Source organism: Panulirus ornatus, chromosome 44, assembly GCF_036320965.1.
Source record: "Panulirus ornatus isolate Po-2019 chromosome 44, ASM3632096v1, whole genome shotgun sequence".
Taxonomy (NCBI): Eukaryota; Metazoa; Arthropoda; class Malacostraca; order Decapoda; family Palinuridae; genus Panulirus; species Panulirus ornatus.
Window position 1 is genome coordinate 15,681,805 of NC_092267.1, and position 24,681 is coordinate 15,706,485.

Genomic DNA, 24,681 nt, shown 5'->3' on the forward strand with positions numbered 1-24,681 from the left:
TTCACTCATATACACATATATATACATATACAAATATACACATGTACATATTCATATTTGCTTACCATCATCCATTCCTGTTGCTACCCCGTCCCACGAGAAACAGCATCGCTACCCTCTGCTTCAGCGAGGTAGCGCTAGGAAAACAGACGAAAAAGGCCACATTAGTTCACACTCAGTCTCTAGCTGTCATGTGTAATGCACTGAAACCACAGCTCCCTGTCCACATCCAGGCCCCACAGGCCTTTCCATGGTTTACCCCAGACATTTCACATGCCCTTGTTCAGTACATTGACAGTATTTTGACCCCAGTATACCACATCATTCCAGTTCACTCTATTCCTTGCATGCCTCTCACCCTCCTGCAAGTTCAGGCCCGCATTTCTAAAAAAAATTTCACTTCATCCTTTCCCCTCCAACTCGATATCCCACTTCTCGTTCCCTCTACCTCTTTGTCAATCTCTCCTTTCACATTCTCTCCATGTGTCCAGACCATTTCAACACACCCTCTTCTGCTCTCAACCACACTTTTTATATCCACACATCTCTCTTACCCTTTCATTTCTTACTCAATCAAACTACCTCACACCACATATTGTCCTCAAACATCTCATTTTCAACATGTCCACCGTCCTCTGTACAACCCTATCTATATCCCATGCCTTGCAACCATATGTTATTGTTGGAACTACTATTCCTTCAAACATACCCACTTTTGCTCTTCGAGATAACGTTCTCTCTTTCCACACATTCTTCATTGCTCCCAGAACCTTTGCCCCCTCTCTCACCCTGTGACTCACTTCCACTTCCCAGATATCTAAGACCCTTCCCTTCCTCCAATTTTTCTCCATTCAAACTTACATCCCAATTAAATTGTTCCTTAACCCTACTGAACCTATAACCTTGCTCTTATTCACATTGACTCTTGACTTTCTCCTTTTACACACTTTTCCAAACTCAGTCACCTACTTCTGCAGTTTCTCAGTTGAATCAGCCACCAGTGATGTACTATGTAGGCCCTCTCATCCCAGACTGTATACTCACCCCTCTTTCCATAAACAAATTAACCCCATCCATAAACAAATTAACAACCATAGAGACTTCACACACCCCTGCCGCAGACCAACCTTCGCTGGGAACCAGTCACTCTTCTCTCTTCATACTCATACATATGCCTTACATCCTTGATAAAAACTTCTCACTGCTTCTAGCAGCTTACATCCCATGCCATATACTCTTAAGATTTTCCACAAAGCATCTCTATCAACCCTTTCATATGCCTTCTCCAGATCCATGAATGCCACGTACAAATCCCTCTGTTTTTCTAAATATTTCTCACACTCTTCAAAGCAAACACCTGATCCACACATCCTATACCACTTCTGAAACCAAAGTGCTCCTCCCCAATTTGATGCTCTGTACATGCCTTCAACCTCTCAGTCAGTACCCTCCCATACAGTTTACCAGGAATACTAAAAAAAAACTTATGCCTCTGTAGTCCCCTTCTCCCTGGCCCTCTCCCTTCACACACATTACCCTGACCAAAACACCCTACATCTGCCACTCTATCATCAGACACATTCAACAAACCTTCAAAATACTCACGCCATCTTTTTATCACTTACATGCACATATACATATCAACATATACACATACATAGACATATACATATATACATATACTTGCCTTCATCCATTCCCTGCATTGCCTTGCCTCACAGGAAATCCTGGCATTGCCTTGCCTCACAGGAAACAGCATCATCACCCCCTGCATCAGCAAGGTAGCACCAGGAAAATAGACAAAAAAGGCAACATTCACTCACACTCAGTCTCTAGCTGTCATATATACATGTTTTCATATTTGTTTGCCATTTTTGGCATGAGTGAGATGGCAGTAAGAATAGATGACAAAGCCTTAAAGGGAAAATTTCTCACTTGGCTCTTTGCTGTGTTCCTTCTTTTGGAAAGTAATACAGGGTGGAAGGATTTCCAGTCACCTGCTCTCGCCCCTCTTAGTCACCTTATACGACATGGAGGGAATACATGGGCAGTATTCTTTCTACCCTGTCCCCAGGAGTATCATATTTATATTGCTCCTTAGCTATGTATATCAAATATTTTCTTATATCATGGTTAAGAATGTTCATATTTTACTGTTGCAAATCAGAGTTTTGAAATTAATAGGAAATTATGAGATTAACATTTTAAGAATAAATCTTTTTAAATTTTTCATGTTACCATGTTTCATTGACTGAATTGTTCATCAAGAATAGTAAATTTTCTTGTGTGAATATGCCATTACCATACTGTATTGGCTACTTCCTCAGTTGCAACCATAGTGCTTCAAGGAAAGTACATCTTGAACTCAGGTGCTTTGACCATTGTTTTAAGCCTTAGCAGTTTAGTAGAGGTCATGCAAAATGCACACTGCATCTAGCACAAAAAGAAATGACAGCTCTGTGGAATATTTTAACAGGAAGAAAATTATGGTTGGTGATGTGGGGGTGGGGGATGGGGTGGGCAAGAATCAAACAGTGCCAAGACACAAAGATATCTCTCCCAGATCCTGGTTGTAGGCCAAGTTTGGATAGTTTACATAAGTGCAACCCATTTAATGTTCTCCAAAACTGGTATAAAAGATGAAGCATTTGGGTGATCCATCTTTACTGGACCCATACGTAGCAGGAATAGGGTGTACACAAAACTGTGGCTAACAGGCCCTTTGTCAGAGAACTGTTCTGAAGAGCTTTGGACATGTGTGTTTCTTCAGCATGATTGAAGTCTGTGTGTATATAGGCTCAAGGCAAGGTGTTTGATTACATCATCTCAGTCATGCAATCTGATATAATTTTTGTAGAAGGTCCTTTAAAGCTAGATTGACCGCAGTGGATTAAGATACTTCCATTTCCTCAAAGTTTTATAGACTTATGCCTGATATGTATATTGGAGAATGTTTTTGAGAAATTATGGATAATGTTAATTTCTGGATATAAACTAGTAAATCATTGTTGACAAAGTGATGGTTATGGGTGTAGCCTATAAAATCATGATATTGTTGATGGAGACAGATCCAAGATAATGATACTTTTGGTAGAATAGCAGTAAGGGTGTGTTTCTTACAGTCACTTTTGAGTAAAGTTTCATCTTAGTATCCTTGAGTCTTCAGATAGACTGCCAGATTCATAACACCTTGGATCTCCTACTTAATTTTCTTAGGTGCCTTGACTGATTGCTATGATGAGCTAGGAACGAGGTACCAGCTACCTGTATATTGCTTGTCATACCCACTCAACATTCTCCAACGATCACCTGATAAAGATGGTGAAAATGAAACAGGTAAATTATTTCTTGTTTATTTGAAACAGCTTTGTCCTTGTAAATATTTATTAGTTACTCAGTAAATCACCAGCAGAAACAGTTATAACTAAGTTGATTTGCAGTGTAGAAATGAATCTCCTCACATACATTTGATTGGCATATTTTGTTTCTGACAGAATCCTAGGAAATTTTTATGATCATGTCTGCAGTAAACATTTCTGTCAGGTTGGCTAAAGCAGAGTCTTCGCAAAGAAAGAACTTAATTACAAATATCCACACATTCAACTGCATCTGCATCTTCTTGATACTTGGACTCTTTCATCCTGTCCCAGTCTCCCATTTTGTTTATGCATTTCTGCTTTTTCAGATACACTTTTTGATTATTGTCTCATTCAGTTTATCCATATACCCATGCATTTCACGATTTCATTTTTCGTATTTGATTAGCATCTCTTTCAAACTTTTTTATTTTGCACCTTCCCCATTTGTATGTCTCAAAGACTTGGCAAGGCATCTTTCTTTTGTTCACTTCTTCATAATTTATCTGCTCAGTTATGTGCTGTACTTTATTTTAGCAACATATTCCACACCATTGATTTATAGATTGTTTGAGCTAAACACCGAACTGAGGAAGTCACCTTCAGCCTTGTTGTGTCGTGAGATTAAAAAAAGTACATTGTCAAGGATCTTCCTGTACCAAGGACCCCATCTTACCCTGCTCCTATATGGAGTGTATCCTTGAAACTTCAGGGACCCCATGAAAGGGGTCCTAGTAAGCTGGTTAATACAGGCTATTGGCCCATTCTTAGACTATTTAGGGAACACATCATGAGAGACAGAAAAATCTCTTTACTCCAAAAATATTTTCTCACATGATTGTCATCTCCTATGTTATTGAGGTAGTGCTGGGAACAGATGAAGAAAGGCTGCATCTGCTCACATCCATTCTCTAGCTGTCATGTGTAATGCACCGAAACCACAGCTTTGTATCCACATATAGACTCTCAGACCTTTCCGTTGTTTACCCTGGATGCTTCACATGCCCTCGTTCAGTTCATTGACAATAAGTTAACCCCTTTATACCACATTATTCCAGTTCACTCTATCCTGTGCATTCCTGTTTACCTTCTTGGTCATTCAGGTCCCAGTCACAAAAGATCTTTTTCACTCCATTCTTCCATCTCCAATTTGGTCTTCCTGCTCTCCTTTTTTCCTCCTTTTCTGACACATATATCCATATTGTCAACCTTTCCTCACTCATTCTCTCCTTATGTCCAAACCATTTCAGCACACCCTCTTCTGCTCTCTCAACCACACTTTCTTATTACCACACCATTCTCTTACCCTTTCATTACTTACTCATTCATATTGTTTGAAGACAATATGAGTTGTGAACTCATATTGTCTTCAAACATTTCATATCCAACACATCCACCCTCCTCCACACAGCCTTATCTATATCCCATGCCTTGCGTCCTATATGATATTGTTAAGGCTACTATTCCTTCAAACATACCCTTTTTTTTTGTCATCCCAGATATTGATATCTCTTTCCATGCATTCTTCAACACTACCAGAACCTTTGCCTTCCCATCCACTCTAAGACTCACTTCCATGGATCCATTCAATGCCATGTCCCCTTCCCTTCCTCAAATTTTTCTCCATTCAGACTCACACCCCACCTAACCTGTCCCTTATCCCAGTCAAACTTAATGACCTTATTTTTATTCACATTTATTCTCAACTTCATTTTTTCAGGTGCTCATCCAAACTCTGTCACCAACCTCTGCAGTTTCTCTCTTGATCTGTGCCACCAGTGCTGTATGGTCAGTAAACAACAACTGACTCACTTCCCAGGCCCTTTCATCCCTAAAGGACCACATACTTGCCCCTCTCTCAAAGACTTTCACATTTACCTTTCTCACCACCCAGTCTGTAAAGAAATTAAACAACAGTAGTGACATCACAAACCCCTGTTGCAGACCAACCTTCAGTTGGAACATTTCACTCTTCTGTCTCTCTTCTCATATACATGCCTTACACCCTTGATAAAAACTTCTCACTGCTTCTAGCAGCTTATCTCCCACACTGTATATTAAAACCTTCCACAAGGCATCCCTATCAGCCTCATCATATGATTTCTCCAGATCCATAAATGCCACATACAAATCCATCTGTTTCTTTAATTATGTCTCACATACATTCTATAAAGCAAACACCACAAACCTCATCCACATATCTACCACTTCTGAAACCACACTGCTTCTCCCAATTTGATGCTTGGTACGTGCCTTCACCCTCTAAATTACTGCCCTTCCATACAACTTACCAGATACTTATTTTACGTATGTACTATGAACACTTGCCATTATCCCCCTTGCCTTTATACAGTGGTGCTATACATGCATTCTGCCAGTCCTTAGGCATTTCACCATGATCCATACACATATTGAAAATGCTAACTTACCAATCAGCAACACGGTCACCCCTTTTCTTAACAGATTCATCTGCAATACCATCCACTCCAGTTGCCATGCCACGTTTGATTATACGTAAAACTTTCACCACTTCTTTCTTCACCAAACGTCTCTACATGACTCTCTAACTTTGCATACCACCTTTACCCAAACACACTACATCTGCCACCCTATCATCAGACATATTCAACAGTCCTTCAAAATACTCACTCCATTTCTCGTCTCTTCATCACTGCTTAATACCACTTCCCCTCTTGCCCCTACCACCAGGATTGCTGTTTTACTGATACTTGCTCACCTCAACTCACATTTGCCCTCTCTTTCAATCTGCACCATCCTCTTGACCTGCTACTTTTTGTTATGCATCCCCCAATAATTTGCACTCCTCCCCTGAAAGTACTGCCCAAATACCTCATTTTTCTGTTTCAGTGGCAACTTTACTTCACCCTTACCTCCATAACATTTATTTATTTTGCTTTGTCGCTGTCTCCTGCATTTGCGAGGTAGCGCAAGGAAACAGAAGAAAGAAATGGCCGAACCCACCCCCATATACATGTATATACACACACGTCCACACACGCAAATATACATACCTATACATCTCAATGTACACATATATATACACACACAGACACATACATATATTCCCATGCACACAATTCACACTGTCTGCCTTTATTCATTCCCATCGCCTCCTCGCCACACATGGAATACCATCCCCCTCCCCCTCATGTGTGCGAGGTAGCGCTAGGAAAAGATAACAAAGGCCCCATTCGTTTACACTCAGTCTCCAGCTGTCATGCAATAATGCCCGAAACCACAGCTCCCTTACCACATCCAGGCCCCACAGAACTTTCCATGGTTTACCCCAGACGCTTCACATGCCCTGATTCAATCCACTGACAGCACGTCAACCCCGGTATACCACATCGATCCAGTTCACTCTATTCCTTGCCCGCCTTTCACCCTCCTGCATGTTCAGGCCCCGATCACTCAGAATCTTTTTCACTCCATCTTTCCACCTCCAATTTGGTCTCCCACTTCTCCTCGTTCCCTCCACCTCCGACACATATCCTCTTGGTCAATCTTTCCTCACTCATTCTCTCCATGTGCGCAAACCATTTCAAAACACCCTCTTCTGCTCTCTCAACCACGCTTCATAACAAAGTAATCATATATCCTACCAGCTGCCCTTTTTGGCACATTTACATCCAAAAGTCTCTCTTATACATGCCTGTCAATTAACATGTAATCCAGTGATGCCTGTTAACCATCTTTTCTACTCACATACGTATACTTGTTTAATTCCCTCTTTTTAAACCGTATATTTTCTGTCACCTGTCCTTTTTCAGCACACAGCTCTTCAAGCTGTTCTCTATTTCCATTTGTAATACTGCATACCCTATGCCCTCTAGTTATACCCTCAACCGCCCCTTTACTCACTCATTATTAATACCTAGTCTCTTGCATCATAACTGCTGACACGCACACACTCAGCTGCTCCCAAAACACTTGCCTCTCATCATCTTTCTTCTCATGTCCAGGTGCCCACATTAGTCTAGCATTCACTCATTTACTCTCTTTCACACTCTTCCACAACTCTTGCTTCTGGATTGTTACCACTCCTTCTTTAGCTCTTGTCCTCTCACCAACCCCTGACTTTACTCCTGAGACATTTCTAAACCATTTTTTCCTTTATCTTTGAGCTTTGTTAGACTCAGTGCCAGAACATCCAGGTTTCTCTCCTCAAACATATAACATATCTTTCCTCTCATTCTCATCTTGATTACATCCATACACCTTAAGACACCCCAGCCTGAGCCTTTGAGGAGGATGAGCACTCACTGCTTGGCTCCTTCCTTTGTTCCATCTTTTAGAAATTGAAATGCAAGAAAGGGAGAATTTCCAGTCCCCCCTCTCCCACTCCTTATAGGCACCATCTATGATATGCAGGGAATACAGAGCTAGAATTTTTTGTCCTCTACACTGGGGAGAAATTTCCACTGTTGCATTGTTCACTGACAACCCTCAAGAGCTTGGAGTATAGCACAATATTACTACTGTGGCTGGTGGCTCAAACAGTACTGAATAAGCCTGCCTTGAGATGCTGCCAGCCAGACTTATACTATCGCCACCTGTTACTCAGTTGGAATATCTTTCATCCAGAACCATTGAAATCCCTCTTATTCAGGCAGATGAGAAGGGCAGTTGTTTTGATGTTAAGCTTGTTTTCATATAAATGTAGTTTTGTCCTGCTCATTGGCCTTGTAGTGGCTAATTGTCCTAACCATTTGTGGTGTGTACAGAGCTGTTCATTGCTTCAGACAGGAAATAAGTGAACCGCCCTGCTGTTGTGTAGTTTCATCTGGGTTAAATACCCCAAACGTAAGTTGATTATGTGACAGAATTCAATATAGAAATGGGCATAAGATGGTATTATCATATATGGGGAGTGAGAGCTTGAGGAGGGAAAACTCAAGTATTAGAAATTATATCCTAGATGACATAGAAGCTGCTACAAGCATTTGAACCAGGAGGAGCAGAGATAATGTAGTTGCAGAATAGACACACAAAATGTGTGTGTGAGTTTGTAGAAAAATGGGAGGGTGGCAGATAATTAACCAGTACTATTTGTTATTGCTTTTGTACAAAGGCATGGCTGGTAAGCAGAAGTGTAAAGGTTATAAGGGAATCAAGTTACTGAGCATATCAGGGAGGGTATTTAGGAGAATTGACAGAGTGCAGTTAACCCTTTGGATAGGCTCTTCCTCAGCAGTTGATTTAGTTAACAGTAATATTGATTGTAGCATTTAACGTTTCTCCACATCTACAAAAAAATTTCCACTGTCACAGTGTTCATTGACAACCCTCAAGTAGTTTGAATTGAATACCATACCAAATGCTTTGTCATCTATGCCTTTAGGGGGGAACTTGATAGTAACACCACCCACACTATCACACCGATGTGTTCAGATTTTTTTTAAGTAATTTTTTTTTCTGTATGTAAGACAGTACAGAACTATTAAATTGGTAATGCATAATATGATACTGGTTTTTCTCACATGGATGTCGCTTGAGGACTGGGGCATTGTTGATAGAATGAATATATTGTTACACATATTTCATATGTTTGTTTTAGTAAAATGGCATTACTGTAATTGATATGTTGATTTATGTGACATCAAGCCAAATCTCACCCTGTTTCTGTCAGTTTTCCCTAATATATATATATATTTTATTTATTTTGCTTTGTCGCTGTCTCCCGCGTTAGCGAGGTAGTGCAAGGAAACAGACGAAAGAATGGCCCAACCCACCCACATATACATGTATATACATACACGTCCACACACGCAAATATACATACCTATACATCTCAGTGTATACATATATACACACACACAGACATATACGTATATACACATATACTTAATTCATTCTGTCTGCCTTTATTTATTCCCATCGCCACCCCACCACACATGGAATAACAACCCCCTCCCCCCTCATGTGTGCGAGGTAGCACTAGGAAAAAGACAACAAAGGCCCCATTCGTTCACACTCAGTCTCTAGCTGTCATGTAATAATGCACCGAAACCACAGCTCTCGGTGCATTATTACATGGACAGCTAGAGACTGAGTGTGAACGAATGGGGCCTTTGTTGTCTTTTTCCTAGCACTACCTTGCACTCATGAGGGGGAAGGGGGTTGTTATTCCATGTGTGGCGGGGTGGCGATGGGAATAAATAAAGGCAGACAGTATGAATTATGCACGTGTATATACGTATATGTCTGTGTGTGTATATATATATATATGTATACATTGAGATGTATAGGTATGTATATTTGCGTGTGTGGACTTGTATGTATATACATGTATATGTGGGTGGGTTGGGCCATTCTTTCGTCTGTTTCCTTGCGCTATTTGATTACCATTTCCAGCATCAGCGAGGTAGCACCAGGAAACAGACGAAGAATGGCCCATCAACTTTTATATATATATATATAAGTGGGGGAGGAATGGGATGTTTTTAGGGAAGCAGTGATAGCTTGCGCAAAAGATGCTTGTGGCATGAGAAGCGTGGGAGGTGGGCAGATTAGAAAGGGTAGTGAGTGGTGGGATGAAGAAGTAAGATTATTAATGAAAGAGAAGAGAGAGGCATTTGGACGATTTTTGCAGGGAAATAATGCAATTGAGTGGGAGATGTATAAAAGAAAGGGGCAGGAGGTTAAGAGAAAGGTGCAAGAGGTGAAAAAGAGGGCAAATGAGAGTTGGGGTGAGAGAGTATCATCAAATTTTGGGGAGAATAAAAAGATGTTTTGGAAGGAGGTAAATAAAGTGCATAAGACAAGGGAACAAATGGGAACTTCAGTGAAGGGGGCAAGTGGGGGGGTGATAACAAGTAGTGGTGATGTGAGAAGGAGATGGAGTGAGTATTTGAAGGTTTGTTGAATGTGTTTGATGATAGAGTGGCAGATATATGGTGTTTTGGTCGAGGTGGTGTGGAAAGTGAGAGGGTTAGGGAAAATGATTTGATAAACAGAGAAGAGGTAGTAAAAGCTTTGCGGAAGATGAAAGCCGGCAAGGCAGCGGGTTTGGATGGTATTACAGTGGAATTTATTAAAAAAGGGGGTGACTGTATTGTTGACTTGTTGGTAAGGTTATTTAATGTATGTATGACTCATGGTGAGGTGCCTGAGGATTGGCAGAATGCGTGCATAGTGCCATTGTACAAAGGCAAAGGGGATAAAAGTGAGTGCTCAAATTACAGAGGTATAAGTTTGTTGAGTATTCCTGGTAAATTATATGGGAGGGTATTGATTGAGAGGGTGAAGGAATGTACAGAGCATCAGATTGGGGAAGAGCAGTGTGGTTTCAGGAGTGGTAGAGGATGTGTGGATCAGGTGTTTGCTTTGAAGAATGTATGTGAGAAATACTTAGAAAAGCAAATGGATTTGTATGTAGCATTTATGGATCTGGAGAAGGCATATGATAGAGTTGATAGAGATGCTCTGTGGAAGGTAACAAGAATATATGGTGTGGGAGGCAAGTTGTTAGAAGCAATGAAAAGTTTTTATCGAGGATGTAAGGCATGTGTACGTGTAGGAAGAGAGGAAAGTGATTGGTTCTCAGTGAATGTAAGTTTGCGGCAGGGGTGTGTGATGTCTTCATGGTTGTTTAATTTGTCTATGGATGGGGTTGTTAGGGAGGTAAATGCAAGAGTTTTGGAAAGAGGGGCAAGTATGAAGTCTGTTGGGGATGAGAGAGCTTGGGAAGTGAGTCAGTTGTTGTTCGCTGATGATACAGCGCTGGTGGCTGATTCGTGTGAGAAACTGCAGAAGCTGGTGACTGAGTTTGGTAAAGTGTGTGAAAGAAGAAAGTTGAGAGTAAATGTGAATAAGAGTAAGGTTATTAGGTACAGTAGGGTTAAGGGTCAAGTAAATTGGGAGGTAAGTTTGATTGGAGAAAAACTGGAGGAAGTGAAGTGTTTTAGATATCTGTTAGTGGATCTGGCAGCGGATGGAACCATGGAAGCGGAAGTGAATCATAGGGTAGGGGAGGGGGCGAAAATCCTGGGAGCCTTGAAGAATGTGTGGAAGTCGAGAACATTATCTCGGAAAGCAAAAATGGGCATGTTTGATGGAATAGTGGTTCCAACAATGTTGTATGGTTGCGAGGCATGGGCTATGGATAGAGTTGTGCGGAGGAGGGTGGATGTGCTGGAAATGAGATGTTTGAGGACAATATGTGGTATGAGGTGGTTTGATCGAGTAAGTAATGTAAGGGTAAGAGAGATGTGTGGTAATAAAAAGAGCGTGGTTGAGAGAGCAGAAGATGGTGTTTTGAAATGGTTTGGGCACATGGAGAGAATGAGAGAGGAAAGATTGACCAAGAGGATATATGTCAGAGGTGGAGGGAACGAGAAGTGGGAAACCAAATTGGAGGTGGAAAGATGGAGTGAAAAAGATTTTGAGTGATCGGGGCCTGAACATGCAGGAGGGTGAAAGGCGTGCAAGGAATAGAGTGAATTGGAACGATGTAGCATACCGGGGTTGACGTGCTGTCATTGGATTGAACCAGGGCATGTGAAGCATCTGGGGTAGACCATGAAAAGTTCTGTGGGGCCTGGATGTGGAAAGGGAGCTGTGGTTTCAGTGCATTATTACATGACATCTAGAGACTGAGTGTGAACGAATGGGGCCTTTGTTGTCTTCCTAGCGCTACCCCGCACACATGAGGGGGGAGGGTGTTGTTATTCCATGTGTGGTGGGGTGGCGATGGGAATGAATAAAGGCAGACAGTATGAATTATGTACATGGGTATATATGTATATGTCTGTGTGGGTATATATATGTATACATTGAGATGTATAGATATGTATACTTGCATGTATGTACATGTGTATGTGGGTGGGTTGGGCCATTCTTTCGTCTGTTTCCTTGCGCTACCTCGCTAACGTGGGAGACAGCGACAAAGCAAAATAAATAAAGTAGATAAACATATACAAAAATACTTATACACATACACATATAAACATGTAGATATACATAAATGCTTATACACATACACATATTAACATATATACATATCAACGTATATACATACATATACGTATGTGCACATACACAGACATATACATATCTACACCAAAACCACAGCTTCCTTTCCACATCCAGGCCCCACAGACCTTTCCATGATTTACCCCAAGTGCTTCACATGCCCTTGTTCAATCCATTGACAGCACGTCGACCAGAGTACACCACATTGCTCCAGTTTACTAAGTTCCTACGGTTAATCACCAGTTCCTGCAGTAGCAAGGTAATGTCAGGAACAGTTGAAATGAAGTCACCTTTGATGAGTCTCTATCATTGGGAGCAGTCTTGTTGAGGTACTTCATACTCTAAAGGAGTCCATCATTTCCCAGCAACAGGAGTGGTGCATCCTTGGGCTACAGGGACCTCTGGAATGGAAGTTTGTGGGTAACACCAGGACTATCTCTTAGAAAGGGGTCTTAGGGTAATCATACATGAACATGTATAAAAGTAGAAAGGGCTGATATACACGGCCTACATTATGTTTTATGTCATCTCAAGGATATTTCCCTCTGACATTCGAATGAAGAGGTTTCAGGTAACATGGGTCTTTGGACTTTAGGGTTTATTGCAGGTGACTAAGTACCACTCACACCCATATTCATCCTCATATGTTTACACATACCCTTCCTTTCACCATTGATGACTTGCTACAAACATTATTTCAACCTTAGACACAGAATTTAAGTTTAATGAGGTAGTCTTTTCTTTTTAAAGAATTTTCAAAATGCTACACAGTAGGTAACTATGTGTATCTTGTTTCAGAAGCAAGTGTGGAAGGAGAAGAAAATGTTCTCAAAATCCGTCTCTCTACTACCAGTAAAGATGTGAAGTTGACGGTGCGTTCAACAGACACAATTGCCACAGCTAAGAGAAAGCTTGATGTATGTATCAGATTTGGAGCAATATTTCTTGTATGTTTATTGAGCACACTGATGCATGCATTAAGTAACCTATCTGAGTGTTGTCTTCAAGATCCTACAGACTTGACATTTTCTTTATTGAAATAACTTAGTGACCAGCTCTAATTTACTGAAATGTATGACTCCCTGTTATGTTTACCATCAAACTCAGGTTTTAAAGTTGAACATGAAGATTATTATTCCTGCTCTTGTTTTTGAGAAGGAATGTCTTCAGAATAAAGGATATAGGAATATTTGTATAATAACTTGCACAGTTTTGTTAAAGAAAAGTAGTACTAAGTTTTTAGACTTAATGATATCAGACACAGCCATGGAGAAAATTAGTCAGTGGTAATAACCTTTTCCATCTTTTAGAAAATATATTACTTTTGCTGGATTCCAAAAGTTATCATTTCTATGGTATCATTATTGTTTTTTCCTGTATTATGTCGTTATGATTGATATTTAGATCAAGATAACACATACAGATTATTTCTCATAAATTTAGTCAAATCTCTATTTTCTTTCAGACTTGATTGTCGTTTCTTGCGTCAGCGAGGTAGTGCCAGGGAACAGATAAAGTCACACACACACACACACATTTATATTATACTTAATCGCCGTTTCTGGTGTTAGCGAGATAGTGCAAGGAAACACACGAAGAATGGCCCATTCACTCATATACACATGTATATACATAAACACCCTTATACGCACATATACATACATATACATTTCAGGGTATACATACATAGACATTTATATTTATTTATATTTATTTATATTTTTATTTATTATGCTTTGTCACCGTCTCCCGTGTTAGCGAGGTAGTGCAAGGAAACACGAAAGAATGGCCCAACCCACCCACATACACATGTATATACATACATGTCCACACATGTACATATACATACCTGTACATTTTACGTATATATATATATATATATATATATACGTAAATGGAAATGGTGAAGAGCTTGTAGATTTATGTGCTGAAAAAGGACTGGTGATTGGGAATACCTGGTTTAAAAAGCGAGATATACATAAGTATACGTATGTAAGTAGGAGAGATGGCCAGAGAGCGTTATTGGATTACGTGTTAATTGACAGGCGCGCGAAAGAGAGACTTTTGGATGTTAATGTGCTGAGAGGTGCAACTGGAGGGATGTCTGATCATTATCTTGTGGAGGCTAAGGTGAAGATTTGTATGGGTTTTCAGAAAAGAAGAGTGAATGTTGGGGTGAAGAGGGTGGTGAGAGTAAGTGAGCTTGGGAAGGAGACTTGTGTGAGGAAGTACCAGGAGAGACTGAGTACAGAATGGAAAAAGGTGAGAACAATGGAAGTAAGGGGAGTGGGGGAGGAATGGGATGTATTTAGGGAATCAGTGATGGATTGCGCAAAAGATGCTTGTGGCATAAGAAGAGTGGGAGGTGGGTTGATTAGAAAGGGTAGTGAGTGGTGGGATGAAGAAGTAAGATTATTAGTGAAAGAGAAGAGAGAGGCATTTGGACGATTTTTGCAGGGAAAAAATGCAATTGAGTGGGAGATGTATAAAAGAAAGAGAAAGGTGCAAGAGGTGAAAAAGAGGGCAAATGAGAGTTGGGGTGAGAGAGTATCATTAAATTTTAGGGAGGATAAAAAGATGTTCTGGAAGGAGGTAAATAAAGTGCGTAAGACAAGGAAGCAAATGGGAACTTCAGTGAAGGGCGCAGATGGGGAGGTGATAACAAGTAGTGGTGATGTGAGAAGGAGATGGAGTGAGTATTTTGAAGGTTTGTTGAATGTGTTTGCTGATAGAGTGGCAGATATAGGGTGTTTTGGTCGAGGTGGTGTGCAAAGTGAGAGGGTTAGGGAAAATGATTTGGTAAACAGAGAAGAGGTAGTAAAAGCTTTGCGGAAGATGAAAGCCGGCAAGGCAGCAGGTTTGGATGGCATTGCAGTGGAGTTTATTAAAAAAGGGGGTGACTGTATTATTGACTGGTTGGTAAGGTTATTTAATGTATGTATGACTCATGGTGAGGTGCCTGAGGATTGGCGGAATGCGTGCATAGTGCCATTGTACAAAGGCAAAGGGGATAAGAGTGAGTGCTCAAATTACAGAGGTATGAGTTTGTTGAGTATTCCTGGTAAATTATATGGGAGGGTATTGATTGAGAGGGTGAAGGCATGTACAGAGCATCAGATTGAGGAAGAGCAGTGTGGTTTCAGAAGTGGTAGAGGATGTGTGGATCAGGTGTTTGCTTTGAAAAATGTATGTGAGAAATACTTAGAAAAGCAAATGGATTTGTATGTAGCATTTATGGATCTGGAGAAGGCATATGATAGAGTTGATAGAGATGCTTTTTGGAAGGTATTAAGAATATATGGTGTGGGAGGCAAGTTGTTAGAAGCAGTGAAAAGTTTTTATCGAGGATGTAAGGCATGTGTACGTGTAGGAAGAGAGGAAAGTGATTGGTTCTCAGTGAATGTAGGTTTGCGGCAGGGGTGTGTAATGTCTCCATGGTTGTTTGATTTGTTTATGGATGGGGTTGTTAGGGAGGTGAATGCAAGAGTTTTGGAAAGAGGGGCAAGTATGAAGTCTGTTGGGGATGAGAGAGTCTGGGAAGTGAGTCAGTTGTTGTTCGCTGATGATACAGCGCTGGTGGCTGATTCATGTGAGAAACTGCAGAAGCTGGTGACTGAGTTTGGTAAAGTGTGTGAAAGAAGAAAGTTAAGAGTAAATGTGAATAAGAGCAAGGTAATTAGGTACAGTAGGGTTGAAGGTCAAGTCAACTGGGAGCTAAGTTTGAATGGAGAAAAACTGGAGGAAGTAAAATGTTTTAGATATCTGGGAGTGGATCTGGCAGCAGATGGAACCATGGAAGCGGAAGTGGATCATAGGGTGGGGAAGGGGGCGAAAATCCTGGGGGCCTTGAAGAATATGTGGAAGTCGAGAACATTATCTCGGAAAGCAAAAATGGGTATGTTTGAAGGAATAGTGGTTCCAACAATGGTTATATGGTTGCGAGGCGTGGGCTATGGATAGAGTTGTGCGCAGGAGGATGGATGTGCTGGAAATGAGATGTTTGAGGACAATGTGTGGTGTGAGGTGGTTTGATCGAGTAAGTAACGTAAGGGTAAGAGAGATGTGTGGAAATAAAAAGAGCGTGGTTGAGAGAGCAGAAGAGGATGTTTTGAAATGGTTTGGGCACATGGAGAGAATGAGTGAGGAAAGATTGACCAAGAGGATATATGTGTCGGAGGTGGAGGGAACGAGGAGAAGTGGGAGACCAAATTGGAGGTGGAAAGATGGAGTGAAAAAGATTTTGTGTGATCGGGGCATCAACATGCAGGAGGGTGAAAGGAGGGCAAGGAATAGAGTGAATTGGATTGATTTGGTATACCGGGGTTGACGTGCTGTCAGTGGATTGAATCGGGGCATGTGAAGTGTCTGGGGTAAAGCATGAAAAGCTGTGTAGGTATGTATATTTGCGTGTGTGGACTTATGTATATACATGTGTATGGGGGTGGGTTGGGCCATTTCTTTCATCTGTTTCCTTGCGCTACCTTGCAAATGCGGGAGACAGCGGCAAAAAAAAAAAAAAATACATACACAGACATATACACATATACACACATACATAGTTCATACTTGCTGCCTTTATTCATTCCCGTCGCCACCCTGCCACACATGAAATGACACCCCCCCTCCCCCTGCACGTGCACAAGGTAGCGCTAGGAAAAGACAACAAAGGCCACATTCATTCACATTCAGTCTCTAGCTGTCATGTATAATGCACTGAAACCACAGCTCTCTTTCCACATCCAGGCCATACAAAACTTTTCATGGTTTACCCCAGATGCTTCTCATGCCTTGGTTCAATCCATTGACAACACGTCGACCCCAGTGTACCACATTGCTCCAATTCATTCTATTCCTTGCATGCCTTTCACCCTCCTGCATCTTCAGGCCATGATCTCTCAAAATCTTTTTCACTAAATCCTTCCACCTCCAATTTGGTCTCCCACTTTCCCTTGTTCCCTCCACCTCTGACACATATATCCTCTTTGTCAATCTTTCCTCACTTATTCTCTCCATGTGACCAAACCATTTCAATACACCCTCTTCTGCTCTCTCAACCACGCTCTTTTTATTACCACACATCTCTCTTACCCTTTCATTACTTACTCAATCAAACCGCCTCACACCACATATTGTTCTCAAACATCTCATTTCCAACACATCCACCCTCCTCCGCAGAACCCTATCTATAGCCCACGCCTCACAACCATATAACATTGTTGGAACTACTATTCCTTCAAACATACCCATTTTTGCTCTCCGAGGCAATGTTCTCTCTCTCCACACATTCTTCATCACTACCAGAACCTTCGCCCCCTCCCCACCTTGTGACTCACTTCTGCTTCCATAGTTGCATCCACTGCTAAGTCCACTCTCAGATGTCTAATACACTTCGCTACCTTCAATTTTTCTCCATTCAAACTTGCATTCCACTTAACTTGTCCCTCAACCCTACTGAACCTAATAACCTTCATGTTAGGTGATTACCTTTATTTTCAATTCCAGATTGAGCGTCTTCCTCAGCTTTTTGCTAGATCTATCAACATATGATGGGATTTTTCTTTGCTCATTTTTTGGGGGTCTAATACGAAAATAGTTTAATCTAGCACAAAGAAAATCATTAGATTCACTTGAATAATGTGCGATTATTGAATGTTAACTGAGAGCAAGAACTTAGAGAGATTCTGTGATGTACACAATGCTGGGACATCTGACATTCACTGTCGTACACACACAGCCATTAGCACTGCCGTATTTATGACCAAGCATAATATTTATATTTACAAATATTTTTATATTTGTTTTTTCCCAGTCGTGTGTACAGACAGTCATAAGTCAGGGAGCATCTGTATATATATGTATATATATTACATAGGAAATTAGTTTCTGAAGCAGTTTGCACTAGCCCTACCTTTTGGCAGAATTGTTAGAGCTGTGGTTTCAGTGCATTATACATGACAACAAGAGACTGAGTGTGAGCGAATGTAGCCTTTGTTGTCTTTTCCTAACGCTACTTCATGCGCGTGCAGGGGGGGAAGGGGGTGTCATTTCATGTGTGGCAAGGTGGTGATGGGAATGAATAAAGGCAGCAAGTATGAATTATGTACATGAGTATATATGTATGTCTGTGTATGTGTATGTATATGTATATGTTGAAATGTATAGGTATGTATATGTGCATGTGTGGAGGTGTATGTATATACATGTGTATGTGGGTGGGTTGGGCCATTCTTTCGTGTGTTTCCTTCCGCTACCACGCTAACGTGGGAGACAGCGACAAAGTATAATGAATATGAAATAGATAAAAGTAGTATGTAGGAACATGAGGCAGGAGTATTATGTAGAAGTAGTAGGTTTGAACATTAGACACATTAAGTTGAAGTAATCAATAGGAACTATAAGTAGGAACCTATGAAATCACTGTGCTAGAGTTACCCTCTGTCAGTGGCCTGTTAACAAGGGCGAGGCACTAAAGACTAAGAAGCTGCACTGGGGTTCACCAATTATGGAGACTCATTTGCTGTGGCAACCCCCTTGAGGGAGTTCCCAGAGGGAACTAGCATCAGTTATAGATAGATAGACAGATAGTGACAAAGGAAGAAGCCCTCTAAGGATCTGTAGATGATAATGGTAGCAGTTTAAGGGTTAAAGTTGTATCTACCTGTGCTGTAGCTAAGGTGTCTCGTCTTTGCCAGGTGGTCCATGTTCCCTGCTTCGTTCTTCATATACTTAGAAGATGATCTTTCTTTTTAGAAATTCACTATCTTGTTTCATAATGTAGAAACGTGTTCAAAAAAGATAGAATAATTTCCTGGTAATCAGTGAGTGATTACCTCCCCATTTTTCACCAGACTCCCTTCTAACTGTGAGTCTCATTTCTCTTTCAGTTCATTCACTCTGCTAACTTTAGTTGTTTTTTGAGGAAAGAGAATGTGTCATGCTGTGTATCAGCTGAAAGAACTGAAATATACTCATGACCCTTTTATTTTTTGATATTCTGAGGGCAAAGATTTTCTTGAAAACGATGAGATGTTTGCATAGATTAAGATTGAGAGCCATTGGTCAGATTCAAAATTTAGTGCTGAATGCTGAACCTGATTGATTACATTGGGGTTGTTGGGTGATATGTGGTTCATATCATGAATACGATAGTCCTCAATCTTTCTCTTTATCCATTTTTGTCCTGTGAGCCTCACATAGTGAGGCATGTCTCTTGATTATTTTGATTCATACGTGCCAGGAAACAGAAAGTAGTCATGAACAAAAACTGTTTCTGGGTTTGATACATTCAGGCTGCAAAAGTGTGTTTCTTCATTTGGTATATGCAGACTGCCAAAGTATTTGCCTGAGGACATCTAGGAGGATGTATTGCATATGAATCTGGTGGTAAAGTGTAGTGTGAGTCATAAAGTAAGAAGTTAGTCATATTGTGTTCCTGGATCTTTTAGTTTAGGGAATGTTTCTTTAGTGTGCTGGACAGTGTAAGGAAAATAGAGACTTCCTTATTAGGATAATGGGTCTCTTTTACTAAAAAGATGAGTAGCTCCTGTTATCTCTTATGTGAAATAACCTGTCAAATTCAAGGTGTAGGGTAATTTGCCAAAACCATCTGTTGAAAAGCAGTATTTTTCTTTGTACATACCTCCCATCTAATGTACTTAATTTTTCCAGTGTTCTCCAGGCATGTGGTTAACTTTCAGAACAGTTTGTCTCTTAGGCGTAAGGGGCAGTTAGTAGGCTCATGTACAATAACCTTCTAGTCATTGCTTTGTGGTTAACAGAGGTACAGTGGTTGGTTGATCTTCCCGTGAGGTTTGTAGGTACTATTAGCATTATTTCTGATGTAAACTGTAAAAAATATTTAATAGAAATAGTTTTTACATCGTGTCACAACACAGAAAGAGGGTTCCTTGTAAAAAATTTTGTCATGGTGATTTTGTAAAACCATTGCTACTCTAAAACTTCTTACAGATGCAAGAGGACCTGAATGGTAGTCGGCAACGTTGGTTCTACAGTGGAAAACTTCTTGGTGATCGTCTGCTTGTGTGTGAGTGCAACATCCAGCATAGCTTCATAGTCCAAGCCATTATCACAGAGGACTTCATAACTACCATTGATAGTTGAGGACTTGAAGAGTATAATGTTAGGAGCTGTTGTTATATGTGATAATTGATGTGTCATATTCAGTGGGTGAATGTGGAAATTAATGAATCCCATTTGTTTTTATGGTATGATTTTTGAAGGGTGTGTTACTGTATGTGTAACTTTTTTACTATAGTCAGTAATGTGATAGTTGCACTTGATCCATTTGATGTGACTTCATGCTGAGCACAAACTTACGACTGGTGTTAAGCCAATGATTCATCTATTGACATAATTTCTAAGTCTAGGTTTGATCTAGTATTTAACTTACACATTAACTGTTTGACATTATGCCTCGGTAATTGAATTTCAGTCTGAGACATTCATCTAAATTTCAGTGGACAGTACTTACTTTGTAAGGAACTTTTGACATGCACTGTTGTGCAGTACTCTTAAGTCATTGCTGTAGTTGTGCTGTAGTTGGTAGGGATTTCTAAAATGAAACTACCACATGAATTGTCATTACTTCAAAAAAAAGAAATTTAGTAAGACTGTTATTGAACTTCTTATTCAGGAATTCAATAGACAAACAATAGAATTATGGCAGCTGTCCAGAAAGAAGGGTCACTGCAGTCAGTGCAAATAGTTTTAAGATTTAAAGGCATGATCATGTCTTTCCAAGAGGTTTCTGAGTAAAAAGAATTACAGGTATGATTGAAAGTCCCACTGAATTTCTCATGCATCTGTTTATATGAAATATTGCATCTGTTCACAGTACATTCAGTTTCAATCAATCATTATTACGTACACGCTTTCACAATCATGTTGATCACTTACCGTTTCCCCACCATAAGGTGTAGGGGGCTCACCTGCAGCTCTAGAAATGTTCATTAGAGAAATCTTTTAGTATCATATGAATGAAGCAGTTGGCACTTTGTGGGACTAAGAAATATGAATGTTTGATGAAGTAAAGGGTGTCTCAACCATTATGCTTGACAATGGAGGAAAGTAGAAATTAAGATGCAGAAGAAGCTTTAGAAAGTTAAAAGAAAAAAGTGAGAAAACAAAATGAGAGTTGTCTTCAAAGAACAACGAAGAATTGGAAAATGTGTAATAAGGCACTTGCTTATACTAGAATGTGAATTTAGCTGAAGAGGGCCATTATTGGGAGACAGGACAATTACTACCCCATGGTAGTGCTTTTGTGATTAACCAAAAGTCACCCAAAAGTTTAGTAGCCTTTATATGTATATATTTCTCATGTGAAGATAATGAAAGAAGAATAAAAGTTATTTAGTGATTTGACTGATACCTGGTAGAATAATGGAATGATTACTGGCAAAGGACTGAAAATAAAAGATGACATGTTAGTGCTAGTTGTTTACTATGAATCATGAATTATAGTTGAGTCTTGTAATGATGTTGATGCTGGTATGTATTTTTAGCATTAACAAATTGTGGTAAAATAAAAGAATTGTTAGTCTGTATATGTGCCTTTCATGTTGTATCACTGAAGCCAATTTTACAAACATTCATCATCATGATAAATTAATTCTATTTGGTGGAAGTAAATTTGGGTTGTTCGTTATGATTTTGTTGGAAAGGTCATGTTGCCAGTATCAGCACCTGATGGACTATATCATTTTTATCTGCAGAAATGGAGATAGGATGTGCATTCATTCATTTTTATTGTGAATTGCAGTAGGAACTTAAGTTTTTGTTTTATCTAAGATGTGAACATACTAGTTACCTTAGAATCTTGTGTCTAGCCCTCCACTTGCATTTCTTTTTACTCTGTATACTGTTACTTAAACCTGTATTACACCAGTTTCAGAATCAGAAAGGGACAGAATAGTGTTTGTGATCGTACATGATAATGAACTGCTGTAGGATGTCTTAACTGATTCTAAGCTCTTTGCATTTTTTGTTTTATATTTGGAATATTGTCTCACACATTTTTGGAACTATGCAAATGAAATGATTAGAGATACACATTTCATAAAAAAAAGATGATAGATTTACTTTAGGCTTGTGGTTAGCACTAGAGTTGAAATTTGTTTGAAAAATGGAAGTAACTCAGGATATATTTTTTTTTCTCCAGATTTTGTGGTAAGCTTTAATGTTCTTAGTTAGCATGTCCATTTAACTTTAAAGAGGTGTTTATAAGCAGTAAACATAATTGTGACAGAAACCTTTCTCATTGGTTTGAGAACAAATTTAGAGTTGTTCTGAATTTGTTTGAGTTAAAGCAGGCTGTAAAACAGAACTAGTGAGAAATACAAAATGGATGTGATTTTTCTTTGCTGCTTGTACTTTAGGTTATGATTTTTTACCTGTAGCATATGTAAGTTATTCAGTTTAAGTGGTCTGTAAAACAGAATTGTTGGGCGATACAAAAGTGACTTGACTTCTTTGTTGCATGTATTTCAAGTTATAGTTTTACCTGAAGCATATGTATTTTTTCATGATCATTGGTATAGCGTGTATCAGGCTGGTTGGGTCAATATTTAGAGTTATGTTTTAGGACCTTTCCACTGCGAATAGTGAGAGCCTCAGTCGCTTATTTGTAATATTACCTAGATTATGTGAAAGGTTTAGGTCTTGTGATTTGAGGAACATGGCATTGATAAAGTTTGGGAATTGGCTTGGAAACTATTTCTGCATTCTTTATTTAGAATTGTGTCTAGCTCTTATGTTTTTACAAAATCTTTATCCAGCAACTTTTGGTTTGGTGTCAAGTGAGCTGCTTTACTAGTCATGTATTGTCTTATCTCTAAAGCGTCACGGAATTTATTATGGAGCAGAGTTGTTTGTAATTCATAAACATTATAAATCTTCACCTTGTAAACAGTGAACCATAAAATGTAGAACATGATATGGTAAAATGTCTGAAATCAATTTGATTTAAAAACATATGATGTGTAGCTGATAACCTGATGAGACAGACTAGGTAACCTAAGGATGATGATGTTTTAGTGAGTGATTGCTTATTAGTAAGGATATTCATTTTTTGGAGATAATCAGAGTTGCTTGTGTTACTAATTCCTTTTTTTCCCCCTTAGTGCTATTAGCAATTTTTTTAAGTAGAATAGCTCAAAATCATTTTGTTATATTTATTGTGTGTCAGGTGTACTAGGAATAAACATTATTTTACTTAGTCAAACGAAAGACTGACCCTCGTGGTGCTAGTGGAGGAAGATTGTCTCATCAGAGTTGGTTAAGGGCCTCTAATTCTGTCAGGGAATATATATATTTATAGGCAAGACTCCCATGCACATTTGTGATTATATAATCATAGTGTAGATTAGGAGAAAATATTCTTGTAGATTATGGAAAGGATAAAATTTTAAATTCATATATTTTGCTTACATGAATTTTTTTGAAGGATTTTGGAAAGTATGATTTATATTAAAAGACAATGGAAATTATGTTGAAGTCATTCAGTAAATGGGCTAATTTTGCTTTATGATTAACTCTAGAATTAATCTGTTATTTACACAAATGTTTAGGGTTGATAAGTGAGAAACTTGAAAAAGTTTCCCTTGTTTGAGACATATCTGTTAGGTGTATTGAATACTCATTTTTGGAAATAAATCATAGCTCCCTAAGTGGCTCTTAAGTCATAAGAAAGAAGAAACTTTTTTCTTCTAAAACCTTTATCGGACCTTTCTTTTCCACTAATGTTAACCATGATATTATTCAATCAGCACTTTAGTTTTACTTGTATTTTTTTTTGTCGGTTCAATTTTTAGATAATATTTTTCATGAGCAAATTTTTTCTCTAGTTCTTGAAGGTATGACTCTTTCCTCTGTGCCTTCTGCAAGAAGGCAGATTCGATATCATGTTTGACATTTATTAGAGATACTATAAACAAGCAAGGGATGGCCTTTGATTGGACTTAAACAACCAAACATAGTAACCATTTCTCCACACTCATGATGCTTAATAGTGGTTCCGGAAATGGTTGTGATAGACCCCCAGAGATCAGTAGAACTTTGCAGGTGGTTGATAAATGCTAAGTTTCGACAGGGGGTCAAAATGATTTTAGGAGTCAATAAACTTTAAATGTTTGAATACATAATCGTATATAAGATAGTGCCATTGTACAAAGGCAAAGGGGATAAGAGTGAGTGCTCAAATTACAGAGGTATAAGTTTGTTGAGTATTCCTGGTAAATTATATGGGAGGGTATTGATTGAGAGGGTGAAGGCATGTACAGAGCATCAGATTGGGGAAGAGCAGTGTGGTTTC

At 39.4% G+C, this 24,681-nt stretch overlaps 1 protein-coding gene across 3 annotated transcripts in view; it reads left to right on the plus strand.

The window, feature by feature from the left end:
• The window catches only part of LOC139762779 (ubiquitin domain-containing protein 1), a 37,031-nt gene extending 12,965 nt beyond the window's left edge, over window positions 1–24,066 (plus strand). For 2 of the 3 annotated variants that reach the window (XM_071687921.1, XM_071687922.1), the window contains exons 3-5: window positions 3,217–3,336; window positions 13,149–13,267; window positions 20,319–24,066. In XM_071687921.1, coding sequence (XP_071544022.1) covers window positions 3,217–3,336; window positions 13,149–13,267; window positions 20,319–20,471 — 392 coding nt within the window. In that variant the 3' untranslated portion in view covers window positions 20,472–24,066. The remainder of the gene's footprint in view (window positions 1–3,216; window positions 3,337–13,148; window positions 13,268–20,318) is intronic. The other variant, XM_071687923.1, reaches the window with a different exon arrangement.
• The last annotated feature ends 615 nt before the right edge of the window (window positions 24,067–24,681 follow it).